This window comes from Telmatherina bonti (assembly GCF_933228915.1).
Source record: "Telmatherina bonti genome assembly, chromosome: 6".
NCBI lineage: Eukaryota > Metazoa > Chordata > Actinopteri > Atheriniformes > Telmatherinidae > Telmatherina > Telmatherina bonti.
This window is the reverse complement of record NC_136624.1, coordinates 30701430-30723882: the sequence shown is the minus strand read 5'-3', so window position 1 is coordinate 30723882 and position 22453 is coordinate 30701430. Positions and strand designations below refer to the sequence as shown.

The following is a 22453-nucleotide window of genomic DNA, read 5'->3' as shown; positions in this document are numbered from 1 at the left end:
TATTTGGGTGCGTCATTGAAGTCTCTGCCTAAGGTCGTGCCAATAAAGCTCTGCCCCACCATAATGCATCTTTAAATTTACTTATGATGTTGATATTTATCAGTCAACCTATTTAGTTAGCAAATGCTTCTGCTATTGTTGATTTCAGACACTCCCTTGTTGCCCCTGCTCCAGCATTATGCTTTGAGAAAGCCTGCAGTCATTAAATTAAAAATGAGCAGACATTTTCCATAATGCGTTTCAATATCTGATATGCTCATTATGTTCCATTGAAAATAAAACACATTTTATACAGAATCGCAATTTTATAAAGGTGGGTGGCACAAATAGTAAATAGTTATATAATGCTAAGTAAGCAATAATTATATCATATAGAGCCTCAATAATTAATTGAATAATTTTTTTAATGCTTTGTTTCAACTCACAATATGTCTTACAGTTCACAGTGAATGACAATTTACAAAAGAACTCAATTGAGGAAAACAAAAAAAAAAGCCATTGTTTGTATTTAAGACATAATTATATCATTTTTAAATTCTTAAAACAACAGAATTTAAAAAAAAAAAAAGAAGTAATTAATAGTAAAGTACAAGATGTTTGTTGTTGTTCTGTTGTTCGATCATTCGTTGCACAACACCGGAAACGAACAACTGGTGTTACAGAGTATTATTTCCCCCTTCTTATGACAGCACACTCCTTCAACATGGCTACTATGATTTACACCAGATTTCTTCTTCAGAGATCAACACAGAGGTTTCTGTTCTCTTCCAGAGCAGCCCCCGCCTTTTCCAGGTATGGTAATGTAAATCATTGTGATTCATTTAAATCTAATTAAGAGGAGACGTAACAGGAACAATTGTGTGTCCTTCAGTTGATGGTCTCACATCTTCATCAGTAAGATGCAATGACATTTGTCTCTTATGTAGTTATGAAACACTTGCATTTGTCAGGAGAGTCTGTTGAACGCACAAGCTCCATTGTAGATAAGTTTTTAGCGACTTTGCAAAGTAGTTAACCAAGAAACGTTAACGTGGTTTACATTTGACATATTTACACACAAAAAAAAATTAATATAGCAAATAAAGGAAAAATAAGTGGTAAATCGTAAACAAATTTTTAAGCACTATTGTAAACTATATATATATATATATATATATATATATATATATGGAGAGAGAGAGAGAGAGAGAGAGAGAGAGAGATAGATAGGTTTGTTAAACTCTTAACACAGTTTTTAATCAAGTAATGTGGAAGTTTAGATTCTGCATAAACAAACTAAGGTTATGGTTGGTGTTTTTTATGTTGGATTGTCTACATTTGTCATGGCTTGAACAGCTTGTCCTCTAGCAATTCTCATTTGGTATGACCTCTGTAAGCATAGCAAGAGAATGGACATATTAATTGCATTGTCAGACACTCTTTTATGCATAACATTTTTTTTTTTTTGCAAAGCTTTTTTTTTTTTTTTACATTTACTAAAATTTTTATCAATTTTAAATTTTTGCATGCTGTATTGCTTCATTTTGAACAATCAGCCTTCCTTTCCTGTAAAGTTCATGGCATAACCTACAAATAGACCAAGAGATCTTGTCTTTACCGTCCTACAGTTGTCAGCTCAGGCAAAATTGTCTGTTTTCATGACCTTAAAAGAGAACACTGGATGTGACTCCAACTGTTTAATAAGAGCTGTGCATCAGGTCATTCATTCAGGCATGACCTCTCGCTTAGTCTGATGAAGGGTCACGGGGAAGCTGGAGCCTATCCCAGCAGCCTTTGGGCAAAAGGCAGGGTACACCCTGGACAGCCCGCCAGTCCATCGCAGGGCCACACAGAGACAAACAACCACTCACGCTCACTCCTATGGGCAATTTAGAGTAACCAATCAACCTAACATGCATATCTTTGGACGGTGGGAGAAAGCCAGAGTACCCAGAGAGAACCCACGCATACACGGGGTGAACATGCAAGCTTCACACAGAAAGACCACTGTCCAAACTCCGCCCCTGCCGAGGATCGAACCAGCTGTGCAGCCACAGTGCTAACCACTATGCCACCATGCAGCTCTCTGCATCAAGTCAAAATCACCTCAAAACAAAAAGCACTGCTGAGCTCCACAATTTTATAAAAACCACTAACAAAGTGGGACAGCATTTACAGCTCTTCACAAATGCAGAAGCGTGCTTTTGTCTCTTGCAGAAATGAGTCTAAGCTTTTGCTTCTAGTCATGTCAGTAGGTTGGCGTCGGATATTTTGGCCTTTAAAATGGGTCGTCTGGCAGATCTGAAGTGCTGCCTGGTTTTGTAAAAACTAAAGGGATGGAGTGAATTTCTGGGGAAAGTGCAGAAATTTTTTTGAAACACAATGTTTGTAATATAATTACTGGATGATTGTGGGTCAGGATGTAGAGCAGTTGTCAGCCAATCAGAAGATTAGTGATTAGAGCCGTACAATATATCATTTGAGCATTGTCATTGCAATGCACGTGTGTGCAACAGTCACATCGCAGCTCCCACAATGTAGGAAGGGTACATGACACACAAGTGTGTTACTTGCCAGTGGCCAAAATCAAACCTCTATGGTAAAGCAAAATTCAAATTTGCACATGATAGAATGAAACATTTAGTCAGGATTTTGCACGATAAAGCACAATAAATCCTGAGTATACAGATTTAGTCTGTCTTCCACAAATACAGACTAAATCCAAACTTGTAACATTTACAAAAGGAGGTAAGAGCAACAAGATGGCAGGAATGCAGCAAACCTTTTATATATCAGAATGTTAAAAAAAATTACGTTGTCATTCTTCTCCAATTTTGTGCAGCCCTATTAGTGATTCAGTCCCTGGCTTCTTGTGTCTACATGTCATTTTCTGCATTGCCTGCATTGTTTTCACCGGTCTAAGAAGTGCTTTATGAAAGGGTCAATGTAGTTTAATGTTTTCTTATGTTAGAGGTTTGAATGGCATTATATGGTTTATGCTAATGCAGTTTCCCTGTCTTTTGTTCCAGTCCATTACTGTGTCGTGCTTATAGATTGGAACCTGGAGATGATGAGTTGTACCAACGTACCACCGTGTCCGTAATGAAGAAGGAACCAGAGAGTGGGATCTTGATCCACAATTACAGTTCATCAGGATTCAACATCGATGGCAACCGGGTGTTTGGACCCTGTGCTGTGTTGCCTCCTGCTATTCTCCAGTGGAATGTAAGATCAACATACAAATGATTTCCATAGGTCTTTGTTGCATCGCATACTTCTATGTACAGATTTTTAAATAATGAATTCTTTAAATTGTCTCTCTGCAGGTTGGCACATACAAAGACATCACAGAAGAAAGTGTTTCACTCTTCCACATGCTTGAGCCAACAATAGGTAAAGAACAAGGGAAAAAAAGTACACTGACTTAATGATGTTTGACAGAATCTAGAGGTTTTTTTTATGTCTTTTACACACATGCTCTAGTCATGAAGTTTCCATCGGATATTGTGAAATAGTGACATAAAAGCAAAAAAGTCTGCATCATTTGCATCTGACTTGTGGAGACTTCCACTCAGGACCCCAGAGGTAGTACAAATATTCCAGATCATTTCTTGCCTGGGTGTGGATGAGCACATGTCAAGAGATGTCAAGAGTTGCTTCTTCATTCTACCATAAATATCAACACAACAAGGAGTCTCATCTCTAGTCCCCTGTCTCGCTTCGAATTTCTAGCTGTGCTCATGTGTGACAGTGTCTTAGTGATGCTTGAGGTCCACGTTATTATAAAACTTGGGGTTTGTGAGCTTACCAAACTGTTATGTTTTTTGCATTGTGTAAGTCTCTGTATTGGTACTTCACACGACTTTGCTGTCTGTCTGTAGTTGTTATTGCAGTGCAAGCGAACTGCATAAAAAAAAAAAGGATGAGACGAGACTCTGGCTTGTAGTTGAATGTTTGTTTAGTGAACTCTTAGTGCACAGGTACAGAGAAAAATCTTCGACTCCACTTTACTTTGTTATATTCATCACTACTTCCTGTTTGCGGCAAAAAGAAACCATAGAAACAAAAGCGTTTCTGACCCATATGCCTTGTGGGTAAGGAAGTTCTCATAAGCAAATCTGGGCGCGCTAACCTATGTCGAAGCTCTGGAACAGATTCATTTTTTTCTAACTATTAAATCATCAAATTATTTCAGTTAAACGTTTAACTTAAACCTCTGTTAATTAACCCATGAATTAAGAATGGTCATTAACACTTATCATTCTTCAAATAAGTCACAACAGTAGTAGCTTGATGGAGTTGTTATTAATATGTCAAGCAGCCTGAAATATACGCTAGTCTTTTGTGTTGTTGGTCCTTCAGCCTTGTCCTGCTACTGTTAGGTTAGATGCTGTAGTTCACAAGGACCCACTTTTGGCCAACTTGGTTTAATTGTTGAAGTAATGTTAGTTTTTTGGATAAGTTTATACCAGCTTATCTCTGCAGCCTCTGTATTGGTTAACTTTCCATAGTCCTTCATTGTTTGCCAATTACAAAGACCGATACAAACAGTATCAATCAATGAACCTGTAGAATAATAAAAGAAAAACACCTGAAGTGCCTTAGTCGCATTAATTTAGTCCGTGCTTTTTTCCCATAATTATTTCATAGTGGCAACAATGCAAACGTAGAATCCCCAGCTCTCCATCATTCTATGATTGTGACCAATTAAAATGGACTGTGTCTTTCAGGTGGTGTATAGTAAAAAAAAAAAAAGACAGCAGCTATAACCAAGCAGTTCAACCATGACTTGTATGGCATAAAAAACACAGGATTTTTAAAACTATCAAGGCCTGCAAATATCTCCTAAGCCCCTAAAAAGTTACAAAATTTGCATCTTCATTGCACACCAGTAATTGTCCACAAATCTAACCCAAGGGGGCTGCTGGTTTAAAACTTGGGTTAAGCTTGATTGAAATAGCACAAAATATAATTCACATCAGTTTGATTCTTAAAACGGTATCATTGTTATTTATGTGTCTCCATGTTTGTGTGATTTTCTTTGAATTGGCCATTAATTTAGTTATTGGCAGCCAGGGCATATTTAACAATAATACATTTTTCCTCAATTTATTTTGTTTTCTTGTCTTTTCTTGGTTCACAAAGAGATTCTTGTGCTGGGAACAGGCTTAAAGCTCGAACGAATCAACCCCTCAGTACTCGCTCTGCTGAAGCGAAGAGGCATTGCTGTGGAGGTGCAGGACACGGTAAAGTATGCTAAATGTCTCGGCACCATTAATGCTCATGAATAAAAGCAAAGCACACTTTATAAAGACAACAATTAAAGTAAACTGAGCTGTTATAAAATCACTGTTTCTTTTGCAGCCAAATGCATGTGCAACCTTCAACTTCCTGATCAGTGAACGAAGATTGGTTGCCGCTGGTCTGATTCCTCCTTCTCCCAGCACAGCCCTAGAAGTTAAACAGGATCTCTAAGTGTTGCAATGACAGGTAGAAACAGGAGTCGTTTTCAGGTTAAATCCCCTTCAACTTTTGTAGTAAGCTCACAAAGAAAAAAAAACCTTGTATTTATTTAGTGGGTGAGCCGTGAGCCAATTTTCAGCCCACTACTTTTTTTTGTTGAGTTTCCTGTGAGATTCCTGAGCAGAAAGCATTTGGTTGTACACAAGTTGGCAGCCTTATATATATATATATATATATATATATATATATATATATATATATATATATATACATATATACATATATATATATATACATATATATATACATATATATATAATGTTATGTATGTATAACATCATTTCAATATACTGTATTCTGCAAATGCAGATCTGTGTGGCAATATGTTAAATATGTAAAATAAAGATTTTTTTTATATGTGTACATATATATGTTCCAGTCTGTGCTGAGGTGACATGCTGCTGGAGGCGACTGCCCTTCATCTGGATAAGCCTCTTTACTCTGTGCGTCTGTTCGACATCCTCCACCAGCAGCGCTGTCTGTGCACCATGAGACATAATTCACTGGCTTTGTCCTTCTCAAACATAAGCCCCATAGAGAAAAAAAATCCACAAATCCTTCACACATCACTGTGATTCATCTCTAATCATCAGCCTCTGCAACATGTCCAGTCAGTCTGAGCCTTTTAACCCTCATTCACCTGCAGCTTGTTTATTCTCACCTGCTGCTGCGGCTAAAAAAAATGCTTCCAATAAGCTTCAATTAAGTTGTTGTTTCATAGACAGAATTAATATATAAAAAATAATGATCAAATCCTTTATTTATTTTAGTTTCAGACAATATGCCAAAATGTAACTATTTTGTTTTTAATTTTAGTCTGAGAACAATAATTTTCACAAGATTTTCCTCATATTTAAATAAAGTATTATCATTTAAACCTAGGAACTATGCAGCAAAATGACTGCTGGTTACTGTGTTACATCATATCATAAAACATTGCAGGTGTTCAAGAATGAAGTACAGAACACGCAGCACAAGGGGTTTTTCCAACAATTACTCAACAACATTGTGTTTTGCAGACTTCCACTTCGAGAAGAAAATTTAGCGAAACAAGAACATTAGCAAACACATTTCACCCTACATGCTACATGACACCCTCTGTTTAACAGCAGTGTGTAATCGTCACATGGTCCAGATGTCAAAGGTCTGAGTTGCTCGACTGATGTCGAGATCTCCCGAAGCAGAGCTCTGCTCCTGTGATTCGGCGGTACATGTCTTTGATGTCCTCACACTCAGACCCAAAGTGGTTTGTCGCATCGTATGAGCGGGACACAAAAATCTAATCATGGAGAGAATATGGACAAAATCACCACCGTTAGACCTGCCACACTTTCTCCACACCTTTTTTCTCTTGCTCTGGGGAATTTCCTCTTTACCTGACTCTTTCTCCCATCCTCATTAGGAACTAGAACATTGTTGACATACACAAACCTAGAAAGAAAGTGTTAACAGCAGATTTCGTTAGTTAATTTTAGACAAAACAGAAGAATTACAGACGTGAAAGTGTCACTAACTTCTGAAGGATCGGTTCAAGAATCTCCAGTCCGGGCTGCACTTCTGTCTCTGGGTTATTCGTCTCTACATCTGTGCTCACCGTGGCAATATACTTCCCATCTGAGGCCACACTGTGGCTGTATGACAGCACAGATATGTAAATGTCTGTATGGACAAAGCAGAGATTATCATATTATAGCAAGCAAAGATGAAAAAATCTGGATATTGAAGTGAAACGAGAAGACTTGACAACTTCATGTTTATACAGACAGCATACCTGACTTCCTGCTGAGCTGTGTTTGAGGAATAATGATCTGACAGGAGCTGGCCTCATGAGTGTTTTTAACTGGATGATTTAACAAACAGATCACTCTTATGACACGTCCCACTTTCCTGACTCGGTTGGGAACATAGCTGGGATCACAGATCAGCTGCTTACAGTGGAACACCTGTGCAGAAGGATGGGGGGACACTGAGTGCCCAATGGCTCATTGGACATTTCCACCAAAGCATTTAGCATTTTCTCTACCTTTCCATCAGATTTGACGGCCTTCACTTTGCCATTGTCGATCACAATCTCGTCCACAGCTCTTTTGAACAGGAAGGTTCCTCCATACTCTGCGCTCAGTCTGAAATACAAAGAGGGACATCTTAAATTGACTGTGGTCCTTAAGTACAAAACATCAATTAATCTACAGCAGATGAGGCAAAATAAATGGAAGATGTGAAAAAAAACTGAAATTAACAGCAGAAAAAATGACAGCATTACAGAAAATAAAATAAAAAAACACAACAAAGCAGAAAACATGATCAAAACCAACAGCATCCCTATGAAAAAGTTAAAAAAAAAATGGACACAAACAAAATTAAAAATACCATTTTTCCAAGTTGGCAAGTTTTTTTTTTTCTGCAATGAAGATTTTTTCTTTTTGTTTTTAATGATATGTTTCTGTTTTGTTTTTCTTTTTATGAAAAGTTATGTTTAATTTTTACATTTTTATTGCTCTGGTAATCTATCTATTTATTGTGTTCTTTAAATCCTCACATCTTTGAAAGTTTTGTGTTTTCTGTCTCTTGCTCTTTATAATAGTTGAATTCTTTTGTGTTGCGTAGTGTTACATGTGCATCTTGTGAATTGTTGTCCTGTTCTCCAATTTGTTTATGTTTATTCTCTGTTTGTTTGATGAAAAGCTCTTGTGCTTTGTCCACTGTTATGTTGTGCACCTCTGAGCCACTTTGTGAATCTGTGACTGTTTTCATGCAAGAATATTTTTGAAGAAGTTGTAACATCACAGCTTGATGGTGATTTTATTGGACTGAATGAGAAGTGAAACTGAAAAGTCAGTCGAGGAGAAATCCGAGTTGTTCGCTTTATTTACATTAAAACAAATTTTCTGTGCATTACCAATGTAGAACTTGTGCATTTGTCACCTGGCAAATCCCTGCGGCAGTTCCCCAAGCCCATACAGGGGGTATAGGTATGGACTACTGTTGTGGCGGGACAAAGACTCAGAATACAGCCTGATCCTGTTGATAGTTTCCACACATGGGTGATCCAAGTAGCTGCAAAAACAGATGGGCATCATTTCAGTGTAATTATCTCTTTCAGCCTTGTCTGAGTTATTCAAGCTCTGTAACTGACCTCTCACTACAGTGTAAGGCTATGGCGTGACCTGTGAACTCCATGACATCTTGTCCCAGGTCGAAGCGACTGAACATCTCCCGTGTGGTTGTCTTGTGGGGATCCATGTCCTGGTGGGTGCGAGGGTTTCTTTCATCAAAATTGAGTGCAAAGTGCAGCAGCTTCTTGAACCTCCTTTTGTCAAACATGCCCATCAGATCTGAAGACAGATGCAGTTTTTTAACATCATATATTGCAAATGTACATGGAAATCTACATTTGTAAGTTCAATGGCTGCAATTTTCACCTGAAGACTGGGCATCTTCCTCTGTTGCAGGGACTTTGTGCACTTTGCCAGCTTTGTACACATAGCTGCCTTCGACAACTTTGAAATCCAGATAACGAGTAACTTCTGTGTGTACCAAGATTTTTACCAGCTCGCCTGATGCAAACACAAACCAAATCATTAACACTAAACTACATACACACTGATACATAATAAAAATGAGCTGCATTGGACTCACTGGTGGCAAGGAAAAACTTTGGGACGAGGTCAACATTCCACTCTTTTCCACGCCCCATTGATTTTGGAGGACCAGCAACTTTAAACTTCTTGTAAAGCTAAATATAAAAACAAATATCCCATAATAATGCAGTAATCTGTTTCAAGGAAACATTTATCCATCTCTGATCATTTGTTGGTTTGTAAACACACCTCTTCAAGGGGAGAAATAGATGCACTTTCTCCTCCATAATATGGATTCTTGTCAATGTGAAGAACCTTTTTCCCACTTAGAGACATTAAACCAGAGAGGACACATTCCTGAAGGGACCAGGAAAGGGTCACATGTTGTCAGAATCATTTGTTATCAGTTTGCAAAGGCAGATCAGATCTAGAGTAATGATGTCATTGTCACAAATCCTCTTTGATCGCCTGCAGGCACTCAGAGGATCAGCAGATTATTGTATCTCAACAAAGTTTGATGGGAGAAAATGAATATTGACTACAAACGTTATTGTGTTTGGTAAAATAAAAATAGATGTGAGTCTTAGTTGAATATTTTATTGTAATAATATTGATAATAACTGAGAACCAGACCTTAAAAAAAAACCCAAAAACATTAGTTTTTTTCAGTTTTAAAAAACAATTCTTGCAATTTCATCTAGTTCTTGCCAAGAAAAAAAAATCAACAACATACAAAAAACTAGTTCTTCTATACTAGGCTGACTTGATTTATTCTTTAATGGGTGGGCCTTAGCATATATAAAGCGCTGTGATTGCTTGCACTGGTTTTTATTTTATATCATATTAATTTTAGTATGAAAATATAAATATAATCTGGGCTGAAAATCGCAGTACATACCACAGTTCACTTGTTTCATGAGACTTAATCTCTGAAAACTTTTAATGATCTATATTGACCTATACGACCTATATAACCTATATAGTTCCTGTCTGGGTGAATTTACACACATATGAGGCTGATAGTTTCAATTAAACACAGATTTTCTTACCTTAAGTCCAGTTCCAAGCACTATAATATCATATTCCTGCATCCTGAAAATGTCTTTACTTCTTCGTCACTGATCACTGAGTCCCAGGGCTTTTCCTGACTGCAGCCTGTTGCTGTGTGTGTTCATGCAGTCGTGTGTGTGTGTGTGTGTGTGTGTGTGTGTGTGTGTGTGTGTGTGTGTGTGTGTGTGAGAGAGTATCTAAATAAGTGTGATGATAGGTGACTAATTGCTATGTGTTCCCCTTTGCTATAATCCTCTTAAGACTGGCACATCTTTGCATTATGTGTGTGTGTGTGTGTAGGTGCATATGTGTGTTCACAGAGTGAGAGATAGACTGACTATAAGAGATCGCATTTCATAGTCACTACAGTTTATGGTATTAGATAAAGATCGTACATATGTGATACCATTAATATAAGAATATTACAGTACTTCATTCATATAAAATCTCACATTCAAAAGACTTGAAAGAACAGCTGTATTTTTAAGTAAAATATGTAATCAAAGATACTAAAAGTAAAGCATCCACTTTAAAAGTATATGTTATTCACACTGTGCTATTTGACTGACAATAAGGAAATAAATAGTTTTCTAAATTTTGTCAAGGGAGTCAGTGTGTACTTCCCTCTGTAAAATAGCAGTGAAGGCTAGATTAGCTAATTTTCATTCTTTGTAGATTGAGTTTTTTTTTTTTTTTCTTTTTTAAATTTTACATTTCCAAAAAAAACTATTTACTGAAATGAAACCATATAGGAAGATAAAAGAACAAACATCCAAACTGAGCACAAAAAGTAAGGAGATTTGTGTTTGATTAGTTATTTCTCTCCTCTGATAATACCAACGGGTGTTGTGTAGGAAAGCCTGTGTAGTGTTGTGTTGTTTGGTGGACTGGAATATTGCACTCTCCCACACTTCCTTTGCTTGCTTGCTTATTTAGGTAATTAAAAAGGAAATATTTACAGAAGAACTGATCACAGAGGAAAATATGCTTTAAAACATTGTAGCTCTATCAACTAATTTCCATTTCTAAAGCACATTGCATGCTATGTGTTATCACACATATTCAACAGTAATAAAAAAATAAATAAATAAATAAATAAATAAATAAAAAAACATATAGTCCTCTTTTCAGTTTAATTTAACACTGCTTGGGACCTCAGTGTTTGTGCTATCAACTTACTATTTGGTGAGGTCATATGTGGCACATTAAAGAAAATGTATAACTTAAAGTAGGACACGAGTCGACCATCAAAAACATCTATTCAAACAACAGTTTTAATGACGATCTCCACTTCCAAATTCATAATGTTCAGGATGTCAGAGGATCTTTTTTGGCCCTCAAACACCCTGATGGTAAAATCCCAGCAGAAACTGCACGTCCTCCGACAGTCACAGAGAGTTTGAAACTACAGCTGCTGGTGTCCTATCAACAGTTAAGACTGTTCTGGTGTACTGTTTCTCTGTGTAACACGCAGCATGCTCTTAGGACTACAAAATGGGCAGTTTTGCTGGCCTAAAAAAATCCCCATTACCCATAGTTCCCTGAAAGCGTCATAGTCTTGGTGGTGGCGCTCGTAATATTCACCCAGGCACTCGGGTGGCTCGGTGCTAAAGGAGATGTAACATTCTCGCAGACTCCGCCTTCCCTGTGGCCGTTTCGGTACATTCCCGATTGAAACTAGTTCGAACCATGACGAGCAGCAGCAGCGGCAGCGTGTGTACCAGTTTGCTAGCATCTTGGTGACTGAATTGAACAAGTCAGAGAAATGTCTTCAGAAAAGACAGTGAGTGTATTTAGTTACGCTGCTTTGGCTTTGCTTGATAAACTACCATCCTTAAATGTATCACATACAGTACACAATGTTAGCACAAACAACCAACTTTTTTTAAATTTCGCATGCAACCTAATCGAGTTTTATTACTTTGTTCCTCTCTGCACGAGTGTTAAATTGAACCATAGCAGGTTATTGAAATTATTACAACAGTATTATGTTACATACTGTGTTAGTGTGGCAGGAAGTTAGACCTTACACATCCGTATTCAGTAAGACATGAACATGAGGAAGCGCACACTTTGTTCACGCCCTCTGGCTTTTGATCATAACTCACTTACTTGATAGCAAGTATGATCACTTACCGTTCAATTTTATTTTATTTAAATGTATTCTTCCAATTTATACTTTCAATATATCCATCCATCCATCTATCCATCTTCTACCGCTTATCCGGGGTCAGGTCACGGGGGCAGCAGCCCAAGCAGGGAAGCCCAGACTTCGCTCTCCCCAGCCACATTTGCCAACTCTGCGGGGGGGGGGGGGGATCTCAAGGTGTTCCCAGGCCAGCCTAGAGATACAATCCCTCCAGCGTGTCCTGGGTCCCCCTGGGGTCTCCTCCCGGACGGACTGCCCGGAACACCTCACCAGAGAGGCGTCCAGGAGGCATCCTGACCAGATGCCCGAGCCACCTCAACTGGCTCCTCTTGATCTGGAGGAGCAGCGGCTCCAGCTCCTCACCCTGTCTTTAAGGGAGAGCCCGGAGGAAACTAATTTCAGCTGCCTGAATAGGAGATCTCATTTTCTTTCTTTTTTTTTTGTCACAACCCACAGCTCATGACCATAGGTGAGGGTAGGAATGTATATCGACTGGTAAATCGAGAGCTTTGCCTTCTGACTCAGCTCCTTCACCACAACAGACCAGCGCAGAGTCCGCATTACTGCAGACGCCGTATCAATCCGTCTGTCAATCTCATGCTCCATCCTTCCCTCACTCGTGAACAAGACCGCAAGGCATTTAAAGTCCTCCACTTGAGGCAGGACCTGACCCCTGACTGGGAGAGGGCAATCCACCCTATTCTGGCTGAGGAACATGGTCTCAGATTTGGAGGTGCTGATTCCCATCCCAGCCCCTTCACACTTGGATGTGATTTGCTCAAGCGAGAGCTGGAGATCACGCCCAGATGAAGCCAACAGGACCACGTCATCCACAAAAAGCAGAGATTCAATCCTAAGGTCACCAAGCCTGATCCCCTCAACACCTCGGCTGCGCCTAGAAATTCTGTCTGTAAAAGTTATGAGCAGAATCAGCGATAAAGGGGAGCCTTGGCGGAGTCCAACCCCCACTGGAAACTAATCCAACTTACTGCCAGCAATGCAGACCAAGCTCTGACACCTGTCGTACAGGAACAGGACAGCTTGTACAAGGGGGTCCGGTTCTCCATACTCCTGGAGTACCCCCCCACAGGAGTCCCCGGGGTACACGGTCGAATGCCTTCTCCAGGTCCACAAAGTACATGTAGACTAGTTGGGCAAACTCCCATGCCCCCTCCAGGACCCCAAAGAGGGTATAAAGCTGGTCCACTGTTCCGCGACCAGGACGAAAACCACACTGCTCACCCTCAATCTGAGATTCGACTATCCGGCGGACCCTCCTCTCCAGGACCCCTGAATAGACCTTACCAGGGAGGCTAAGGAGTGTGATTCCCCTGTAATTGGAGCACACCCTCCGGTCCCCCTTTTTAAAAAGGGGGACCACCACCCCAGTCTGCTAGTCCAGAGGCACTGTCCCTGATGTCCACGTGATGCTACAGAAGCATGTCAGCCAGGACAGCCCCGCAGCATCCAGAGCCTTAAGGTACTCTGGGCGGATCTCATCCACCCCCAGGGCCTTGCCGCCAAGGACTTCTTTAACCACCGACTTGAGCGACTTCAGCCCCAGAGATAGGAGAGTCCACTCCTGAGTCCCCCAGCTCTGCTTCCTCATCAGAAGATGTGTTTGTAGGATTGAGGAGGCCTTTGAAGTATTCCCTCTACTGATCCACAACGTCTCGAGTTGAGGTCAGCAGCTCCCCACCTCCACTGTACACGGTATTGACGGAGCACTGCTTCCCCATCCTGAGTGATGGTGGACCAGAATTGCCTCAAAACTGTCCAGAGGTCATTCTCCATGGCCTCGCCGAATTCCTCCCATGCCTGAGTTTTTGCCTTGGCGACAGCCGAAGCCACATGCCACTTTGCCTGTCGCTACCTATCAGCTGCCTCCAGAGTCCCACAGGCCAAGAAGGCCAAAAGAGGACTCCTTCTTCAGCTTGACGGCATCCCTCACTGCTGGTGTCCACCAACGAGTCCTGGGATTACCACCACGACAGGCACCATCAACCTTACGGCCACAGCTTCGGCTGGCCACCTCAACAATAGAGGCACGGAACACAACCCATTCAGACTCAATGTCCCCTGCCTCATTCGGGACATTGTTGAAGCTTTGCTAAAGGTGGGAGTTGAAGCACGCTCTGACGGGGAACTGCTTTCAATGTACTTTTTAAAATATACTTTTTTAATGAGCAAAGGCAAACGTGTCATTAAAGTTTTTATTTGCGAATCCCGTTTGATTGAATAAGTACATTTCCTTAAGATGCATTTAATTGCTACTATAGCTTTTTATGATATTTTGATTGAAACAACTCACTATAAATCCAATTAAAAAATTTATTATAGCTGTCATGACCTACATTTTATCTTGAAAGGGCTGTAATTATCACTTGTATTAGTGGAGCAAATACAGATTCATTTATTTAGACTTGCACAAAGGTATTTCAGTCATGGCTTCTTGTGAGCATTTAGTTCTTATCAGTTGTTTGTCTTAGTTTCCAGACATAGATTCAAACCAACACAAACGGGTGTATACAAAGTCCAACCCTGGATTTCTGGAGCGATTAGGTGAAACTACAGGAGGATCAATTGTCGGCGTAGGACTGTTTTTCCTCTCAATTTATGTTCTGTTCACCAATGAGGTAAGAAACAGTGAGTCAGAGATGCTTTCAGGTACTTTACATATGGGCTGCAGCTCATGTTGAACTTGTCCTAGTCAAATCATTATTTATCAGACTAAGAAGGGGTTCTTTCTGGAAATGTTTCTCTTCAGGGGCGAACTATACAAACGACATCCTCCCTGGATGAAGGCCTCTCTCAGGTTGTTTCATTGGGACCTTACTTCAGCCTTGACCTGGAGAACAACCGTTTAGTTCATCTGTCAGCGCAGCTGCAAACTTTGCAGGTAGGCTTTGTTCCATGCTCTTTTCAACACTATTCAGTCAAACCTCTCCCTTTATTCAGATGCTAGGTGTCACTTCATCATCATATATCAGCAGGGATTAGCGTACTCCACATATACCATTCTGCTTCTTCAAGACCGCTGTGGCGTTTTAACTTTAGTTAATTAAATTAATAATTTCATACTATCACACCTGTCAAGGGCTATGATATACTAGACCAGTGAGTGATTGGTCAGTATTTGAAACTTATATTATTTGGACGAAGAAAAAAAAAAATTTGTCATTACTAAAATAACTGGATCTCTCCAAAACAGCAGAATTAGAACAATGTTCCTTGTCTGCAATGCTGAATTAATAGTGAATATCAAAATGGTTTCAAAGGGTGATTGTCAGTACAAACTAAGAATCAGTGATTGCTGTGGTGGGATCCTGTTTTAATATGTTACTCATTTATTAAGCTTCTTTTATGTAGTACAAGTTTTATATTCTGCATAGTTTAGAGTAGTTCAGTAAGCTTGCTTTAGTAGATTCATGCATAAAACCAAGTGTTCTGTTCAAGGCCTGCTTCAGCTTTAACTGTTATCTCCAAGCTAGCAGTTGTTTTGACTAGTGCTGCCAGGCAGAGGTTGTTTAAAGAACGCTGTAACGCTCTGAGCAGGGGCAGAGCTCTCGAGACCTCTCGCTCCCAACATCTGTACATGCTCAATAAATCTGAACAGAAAACAGTTGATTAATAGATTTATTTCTCATCGGATAAATTCCACGACAATTGCACACAAGAAGCAAAAGGGAACTTGTGACTATAGCCTAAAGGAGTAAAAATCTTAGTTTTCATTGCAATCACAGAGCAGAGAACCCATGCTGACATCTATTTTCTGCAAAAAGCATAAACAATAGGATGATAAACACCAAAACTGTACTATTGTATAATGTAAGAAGTTGCTGTAATGCAGTGAATAGCTTTAACATTTACATTTTGTGTTCTGTAGGCTGTGCTTGTCTTGTTTACATGGGGAAGAGCAGGCAACTTGCTTCCCCAAGGAGTGATGCTCTGGGCAGTGTTATGTTTATAAACCTTGAGTTTTTGCATTTATGTAGATGTACGTATGTGTGCACATTCCTTCATGGCAGTAGTACTTCTTGATGCCAAAGAAAAAAGAAATAAAGGAGAAAAAAAATGCCACACTTGTATTTGAAGATGTGAAGAAGCATCTTTATTATTTAAACTGGGATTTTTACACCAAGACCTAGAATGAGGCACATTTTTATCATTTAAAAGACTGGCTAAAAATGTAAAGTAAAAATGTTATTTTTATTGTTGTGTTGGTATTGGTTTATTAAAGTAAACAGCTGGTGGCACCACTTGTCTGCTTGCATGGCCTCATACCATGCAAGACAAGTGGATGCAGTAAAAGGAAGAATGATAAACAAGTAATGACTTTGATTTGTTTCCTATAGACACAGTTACACTCTAAAGCAAATGGTAATTTTTTTCTAAATCCTCTGAACATTTTTGCCTCTTTATTGCATGCTGTATTGGTCTGAATCACATAACTAATGAATTTGGCACCTGTCAAATTAAAACAAATTAAATGATTGATTTATTAAATGCCTAATTATTTCAGTGATACATTCATATGCATCTGTCTGTATAGCCCCTGCATGACCCCAACTACAAAGTGGGTGTGCAGGCAGTGAAGCTGAGGAGGGAGGTGGAGATGTATCAGTGGGTGGAGTACAGTGAAAGCAGGTGGGTGTGTTTAAGTGTTGAGTGTGCGTATTCGTGCATGTTATCTCTCAGGGTATGGCCATGTATTAAACGGTTTTCTGACTTTGTAAATCACTTCAGGGACTACCAAGAGGATGGTGAAACCAAAACAGAAACAACATACACCTACAGTAAGTTGTTTTCTTCTGAGACGTGCAGTCTTTATTCTGGTTCCGTTAGCCATCCCTTCTAATTGTGATTCTGCCTCTGTAGACACCGAGTGGAAATCTCAGTTGATCAATAGTCGTAATTTTGATGAGGAAATTGGTCACCAGAATCCAAGGTAATGTGTATTTGAAAATATAATTTTTTTGTGTGTTTGTTTTGATAATATATTTTCATCTCCTTGTTTGTATTTCAGTGCCATGGCAGTCGAAAGTGTGACAGTGGTGGCGCCGGAAGTCCGAGTTGGACCTTTTACTTTGTCCAAAGGTATTTGTCCATGCAAAAACACAAAGATATTACATTTAGATTGGAGTCACTTTCCATAAGTTAGTTCCTTGCTCATCTGTAGGCCTGGTGGAGCAGATCAGCAACTTCCAGACACTGAGTTTGAGGGATTTCCCCGTCTTGAACTTGGATCCTTTTCTGTCCATTGATGGAGATTATTTCTATCATACTCAAAACCCACGTAGGCCAGAGGTGAGAATCAAGATTTTACCTTGCCACAAAAATACATAGTTGCTCTTTTTGTGTCCTGTTTGAATTTTTTTTCCCTGTGGGTTTTCTGGTTTGTTTTTCCTCCTTAGGTTGGGGATGTGCGAGTGACGTTCTCCTTTGCTGGACTGAGTGGTGAAAATTCCCACCTCGGTCCCCCTCAAACTGTAGGTTCTCCAGATAACCTGCTGTATTTCCATTTTCATAATACTTCATATCAGCCCGTACCAGGCTTATAGGACCTCTCTCTGAACCGCACGATATTGTACTTGTCATTTGAATCCATTTAAAACTTTAGAGAGAAACTCAAAAGTTCTTTGCAGCAATAATTATGAATACTGGAAAAAAAGTTATTTATTAGTCTTTCAAAGTTTCTAACTTCTCAAATAAGTGTAGTATCAAATTGAAGTAGATTTACTGACCCATCTTCAAATTACATCTTTTGATCAACATGTTAGGTTACTATCAGATTAAAGAATGTGGTACATCCAAATATGCACAGAACTAGAACACAAGAACATCTTAAAAAATGTGTAATTTAATAAAAACAAAAAGGTTCCTACTGATTAAATTTTAAATAATTTGATTGTTTTTACGGATTTTAATTGTTTCCTGGTGTGAATGTCCAGTCTGAGCTTTAGATGTTGGTCAAAGCAGAAACTGTTTCTCTCATCAGGTCAGTATTATTGCCATGAAAAGAGGGGAGCAATTGATGCCCTTTAAAACCGAGTCAGGAGACATCCTAGAGATCCTCTATCTGGAGGAGCTCTCTGCAGAGGTCAGTATGGAGATTTTTACATACAGTTAACTTTTCAACTTCATCTCTTAATGTGAAAATATCTCCTGACTGGGTTTTAATGTCTGTTAAAGGTATTTATATATTTTCCATATGGCTTACATTTGGTTATTGATGCAGTCGTTTTGTCATCTACAGGAGGTGATTGCCAAGGAACACCAATACAACAGCATGAAGACATGGGGACTTAGAGCTGCAGGCTGGTTGCTAATGTTCATTAGTTTACTGCTGACCACGCGCATAATCCACACCCTGGGTAAATTAACATTGACTGTTGGTGTACAGCCACACCATTATGAGACTTTCCTTCTCTGTATTTGCCACTAATCTCGTCTGTCATGCTCACAGTGGACTGGGTTCCTATCCTCAGAGAGATTGTGTCTGTTGACCTGAAGATCTTCGCCCTATGCGTCTCCAGCTCACTGTCTCTTCTCGTCATCGGAGTGGGTTGGTTGTTTTACCGACCATTAGTAGCAGCGGCGCTGACAGCACTAGCCCTGGTTCCAGTGTTTCTGACCCGTTCACAACTTCCAGCCAAGAAAAATGAATGATTATTGAAATGAAGGTTAGACTTTTATCTGCTTGGTTACAAGCATCCATCAGAGCTGTGAAACAATGTTGTAATGCCAGTCTCCCACAATGAGCCACTTATACATAGTAGTTTACCAGATTAACGGATAGATACTCCATGTTTTCATTATGGTAAAACATTTGGTGCTTTCACACTGGAATAATGTTATAGGTACAAGAAGAAACTGTTGAATGCAAGCATTGCTTTCAAATATATTTTCCACCTAGCTTAAAAATCTTGTTTTTAAATTTCTAATAAGTCACTTAGAGTATGGAAGTATGGAGTATCTTACGATAAATACAACTCACCAAAGCTGGTGCCTCTCATTTGACAATGCAAGTAGCTATACTTTGATAAAACTCATGCACTTCCAAACAGCAGGCTCACAGTGAACCTGTTTTAATCGTATGTCAGATTGATGCTGTTTGAGGATTTAGGTAGTGCTGTTATTCAGCAGTAGTAGTCTAGTAGCACTTTGGAAGAAGTGTGTACTTCCAGATTAAGAATCTCTGGTTTTGTTTTTTTCCCTCAATCAAAGATAAAAAGTACAAAATATTTCATTTTAATACCACTTAGTGCCACAAAAGTATTTATATTGTTGCACATTGTGTGCCACAAAAGTATTTATATTGTTGCACATTGTTTACTTTCTCAGAAACACATGGAAGTTGTGTGTATTATTGTTTATTGCATGAGAATATTGTTCATGGGGGGTTTTAGGTAATTTAGGAATAAAACAAAATGTTTGAAAATCAGAAGAGATTAACATACCTAGTTTTTATTTGAATTTATAAGCAATTTAAGTTCAATAGAGCACTCTTTCTGTAGATGTTCGTTGTTTTAGAAAGAAACTTGGATGAGACTTACTAGCCCTGGCATGGTAGCATATAGTTGGGTCTGAGTTCTAACCCTGAACTCTGACCCTCACTCTTAAAGGCATCTGCATAAAGAACCCTGGGTCAACTATATTTGACCCCATTTCAGTGCTCATTTGTCTTTCTTATTCAAGTGATGCAAATTATTAAGATTCTGACAAATTTATTAAACACATTTTTTTTTTTTTTTTTTAGCAAAATGAGTTTCCAGTCTCAGATTGTGCATATGATCATGATGCACCATAGATTTGAATATGAGGAGGCCCACATATAAGTTTAGATCTAGGTGTGCACCACTCTGTTGGAATAATTAGAGGAATACAGGTCACTGTCCAGGTACTTCACCCTAGTTAGCGGTGGACACATTCCTTAGATTGGCAGACAGGGCTTAAGCACTTAACTATAGATAAAAGGTTTGACACAACAGGCCTCCTGGCTGATCTTTTTAATTACATGTTTTATTATGGCAAATTTGTCTCATGTTAAAAGTACAAAAAGTATTTTCCATAACCTCAAAATTGAACACTGACAGAACCTGACTACTTTTACTTAAGACAAAACAGTAAAAGCATTACACCTTTAGTAAAAACAGGAGAATAGTCTTTTGTGTGGTGTGTCTGGGAGTAGATTAACCTCATTTTCCATCTTCTTTTCCTCTGTAAGAAGCAGTCCCCATTCCCCCGTTTACAGTAGGATGCATTTATTGCTCTTCTTTCCCCGTCTGGCTTGTAGTGCAGCCCTGGTGGCCAACTCAAACACTTCCCTCACACCATCCTTTGTTTTTGCAGAGCACTCCATGTATCCAAAGGCACTGATCCTGTTTGCCATGTCCCGACCATCTTCTGGTTTCACTGGTTCCTAAAAATAAAAAATAAAAAAAAAAAAGCCAAAAGGAGTTTTATGAAAATTTCGCTGTGTGTTCATACATGTTGTGTTGTCTGAAGCTTTACCTGCTTCATTTTGGCAAGCTCCCTTCGAGTATGCTCATCATTACGTAGATCCTTTTTATTTCCCACCAGTATAATGGGAACATTAGGACAGAAGTGTTTTACCTCAGGGGTCCACTTCTCAGGAATGTTCTCTGAAGAAAAAGACAAAACACAGCAGGCAAATCTCTCAAAGCTGTAGAAGCAAATATGAAGCTAGAATCCAACAAATCTGAGTCTGCTACACATAAAAAAGAAGGTACCTGCCTCAGTTTATCACAATCTACCCATTTTTAAAAAAATAATGAGATTATTAACATTAAGCGAGACTACAAAAAGATTCAACTATGCAACAGCCTGAATACCACAAACATTTGAAAATTTGCTACATCTTTAAGGATTAATTATATTTAAAAAAACTGCCATATGTCTGTTTATCGGCTAATAAATTATATTTGTAGCCATTGAAAATTTAATTTGTAGGTGATATAAAGTCTTAAGTTGATGTGGAAAGAAAAGTGGATAATCATGTAATGGCATTTTAAGAAATAAACGTGAGATTTGTGAGTGGAAGTGCATCTGGATAGGGTGATGAAGTGGGTTGAAGAATATCGAAATTGTTGTTTCTTTTGCAACAAGCTGAGGATGGATTTTGAAGGTCTTCAATGACTGTTTTTGTACTTGTATATTGACAGTATCATCAAGCTTTAAAAAAAACAACATAAGATTGTGAAGCAACAGTTCTTAGAACATACACAGAATAAACACTCTGGAAGATTTGAGTTACGAGGTAATCTTCTGGACATTTTCTTAAAGCCAGAAATCTGTTTGAAAACCTCTGCAAGATGTTTAGAGCATCCTTGGGTTGACTTTCCACAACATCTTTAAAAATTGGACTGCTTGGGTTGATGCAACACAATTTTCCAAGTCTATGTGCCTGTTTAGTTACGAGATTCATTTGCAATTCTTATTGAATTATTTGAGCCATTTTGGAATCCTTAACTAGTCTGCCTGTTTTCCTTATAATCATTTAACAAGATCAGAAATAATCTGAAACTATATATGAGCTGTTTTCCTCTTGGCTTTGCTTTTTCCAAAAAGCTTCTTGTAAAAATGGAGATCACTGAGTAAATCAGAAGTTAAGTATGTGCCATAAACATTCTCAGCTCTCCATTTATACTCACCAAGACTGTCAGGGCTGTCGATGGAAAAGCACATGAGAATGACATCGGTGTCTGGATAGGAGAGTGGACGCAGTCTGTCGTAGTCCTCTTGGCCTGCTGTGTCCCAGAGCGCTAACTCGACCTGCCAACAGAGATGGCAACTTATGAGCCACCAGATGCAAACCTTCTTTGTGCTTCAGGCCTGGCATTTGAAGATCCATGTACGCATCTATCCTTTGTTTTCCTGTTGATCCAGCACACAACTACAGTCTATTCACCATGTTTCCATGTAAACCATTTTACATAAAACTAAATACAAACTATAAATTTAGTTATCATGATCACTTGATGCAGCCTGCTCTTGAATGTCACAGTAACTTTTTTAAAATATAGAAAATATAGACTTTTTAACATTCCACATAAATAAATATACTTGAAATCTTACATTTAAATGTTATAAAAGTACTTTTGAATGGATTGCAAAACTAGAAGAGTTTTAATTATTTTTAACTTCTTTA

The 22453-nt window shown here is 38.9% G+C and overlaps 4 protein-coding genes across 6 annotated transcripts in view; 2 read left to right on the top strand and 2 right to left on the bottom strand.

Annotated features, from left to right (window-relative positions):
* Positions 1 to 671: 671 nt before the first annotated feature.
* Positions 672 to 5652, top strand: ndufaf3 (NADH:ubiquinone oxidoreductase complex assembly factor). Of its 2 annotated transcripts, none has more exons than XM_079241475.1 (5): positions 672 to 792; positions 3009 to 3204; positions 3306 to 3372; positions 5125 to 5225; positions 5344 to 5652. In XM_079241475.1, the coding sequence occupies exons 1-5, from the start codon at positions 683 to 685 to the stop codon at positions 5452 to 5454; spliced, it is 585 nt and encodes a 194-aa protein (XP_079097601.1). In that variant the 5' UTR covers positions 672 to 682; the 3' UTR covers positions 5455 to 5652. The 2 variants fall into 2 exon arrangements, with proteins under 2 accessions (XP_079097601.1, XP_079097602.1); XM_079241476.1 differs by having other exon boundaries at positions 5125 to 5230.
* Positions 5653 to 6640: 988 nt separating this feature from the next.
* LOC306757129 (rab GDP dissociation inhibitor beta) lies at positions 6641 to 10174 on the bottom strand (the record flags this gene model as incomplete). The annotated part of the gene is made up of 11 exons (XM_079242094.1): positions 6641 to 6781; positions 6879 to 6933; positions 7017 to 7161; positions 7274 to 7445; positions 7526 to 7625; positions 8428 to 8559; positions 8639 to 8837; positions 8925 to 9059; positions 9142 to 9238; positions 9333 to 9440; positions 10133 to 10174. The coding sequence occupies 11 exons, from the start codon at positions 10172 to 10174 to the stop codon at positions 6641 to 6643; spliced, it is 1326 nt and encodes a 441-aa protein (XP_079098220.1).
* Positions 10175 to 11822: 1648 nt separating this feature from the next.
* On the top strand, positions 11823 to 20704 carry tmem43 (transmembrane protein 43). The gene is made up of 13 exons (XM_079241811.1): positions 11823 to 11916; positions 14772 to 14918; positions 15050 to 15181; positions 16835 to 16929; positions 17029 to 17078; positions 17161 to 17230; positions 17309 to 17379; positions 17462 to 17589; positions 17697 to 17771; positions 18281 to 18382; positions 18539 to 18656; positions 18749 to 18965; positions 20635 to 20704. Exons 1-12 carry the CDS (start codon positions 11899 to 11901, stop codon positions 18949 to 18951), a joined length of 1209 nt encoding a protein of 402 aa, XP_079097937.1. The 5' UTR covers positions 11823 to 11898; the 3' UTR covers positions 18952 to 18965; positions 20635 to 20704.
* Positions 18986 to 22453, bottom strand: part of LOC306756899 (rho-related GTP-binding protein RhoA-B) — a 5029-nt gene continuing 1561 nt past the window's right edge. For both annotated transcript variants that reach the window (XM_079241812.1, XM_079241813.1), the window contains exons 3-5: positions 21957 to 22077; positions 20797 to 20927; positions 18986 to 20704 (exon numbers count right to left, since the gene is read on the bottom strand). In XM_079241812.1, coding sequence (XP_079097938.1) covers positions 20531 to 20704; positions 20797 to 20927; positions 21957 to 22077 — 426 coding nt within the window. In that variant the 3' untranslated portion in view covers positions 18986 to 20530. The remainder of the gene's footprint in view (positions 20705 to 20796; positions 20928 to 21956; positions 22078 to 22453) is intronic.

Excerpts from the sequence above, each read along its gene's own strand:
- ndufaf3 (XM_079241475.1), top strand. The coding sequence starts at position 683 with ATGACAGCACACTCCTTCAACATGGCTACTATGATTTACACCAGATTT. Across the intron at positions 793-3,008 it reads GCAGCCCCCGCCTTTTCCAG|TCCATTACTGTGTCGTGCTT; the intron begins GTATGGTAATGT and ends CTTTTGTTCCAG. Across the intron at positions 3,373-5,124 it reads CATGCTTGAGCCAACAATAG|AGATTCTTGTGCTGGGAACA; the intron begins GTAAAGAACAAG and ends TGGTTCACAAAG.
- tmem43 (XM_079241811.1), top strand. Across the intron at positions 17,590-17,696 it reads AAAACCCACGTAGGCCAGAG|GTTGGGGATGTGCGAGTGAC; the intron begins GTGAGAATCAAG and ends TTTCCTCCTTAG. Across the intron at positions 18,383-18,538 it reads TGGAGGAGCTCTCTGCAGAG|GAGGTGATTGCCAAGGAACA; the intron begins GTCAGTATGGAG and ends TGTCATCTACAG.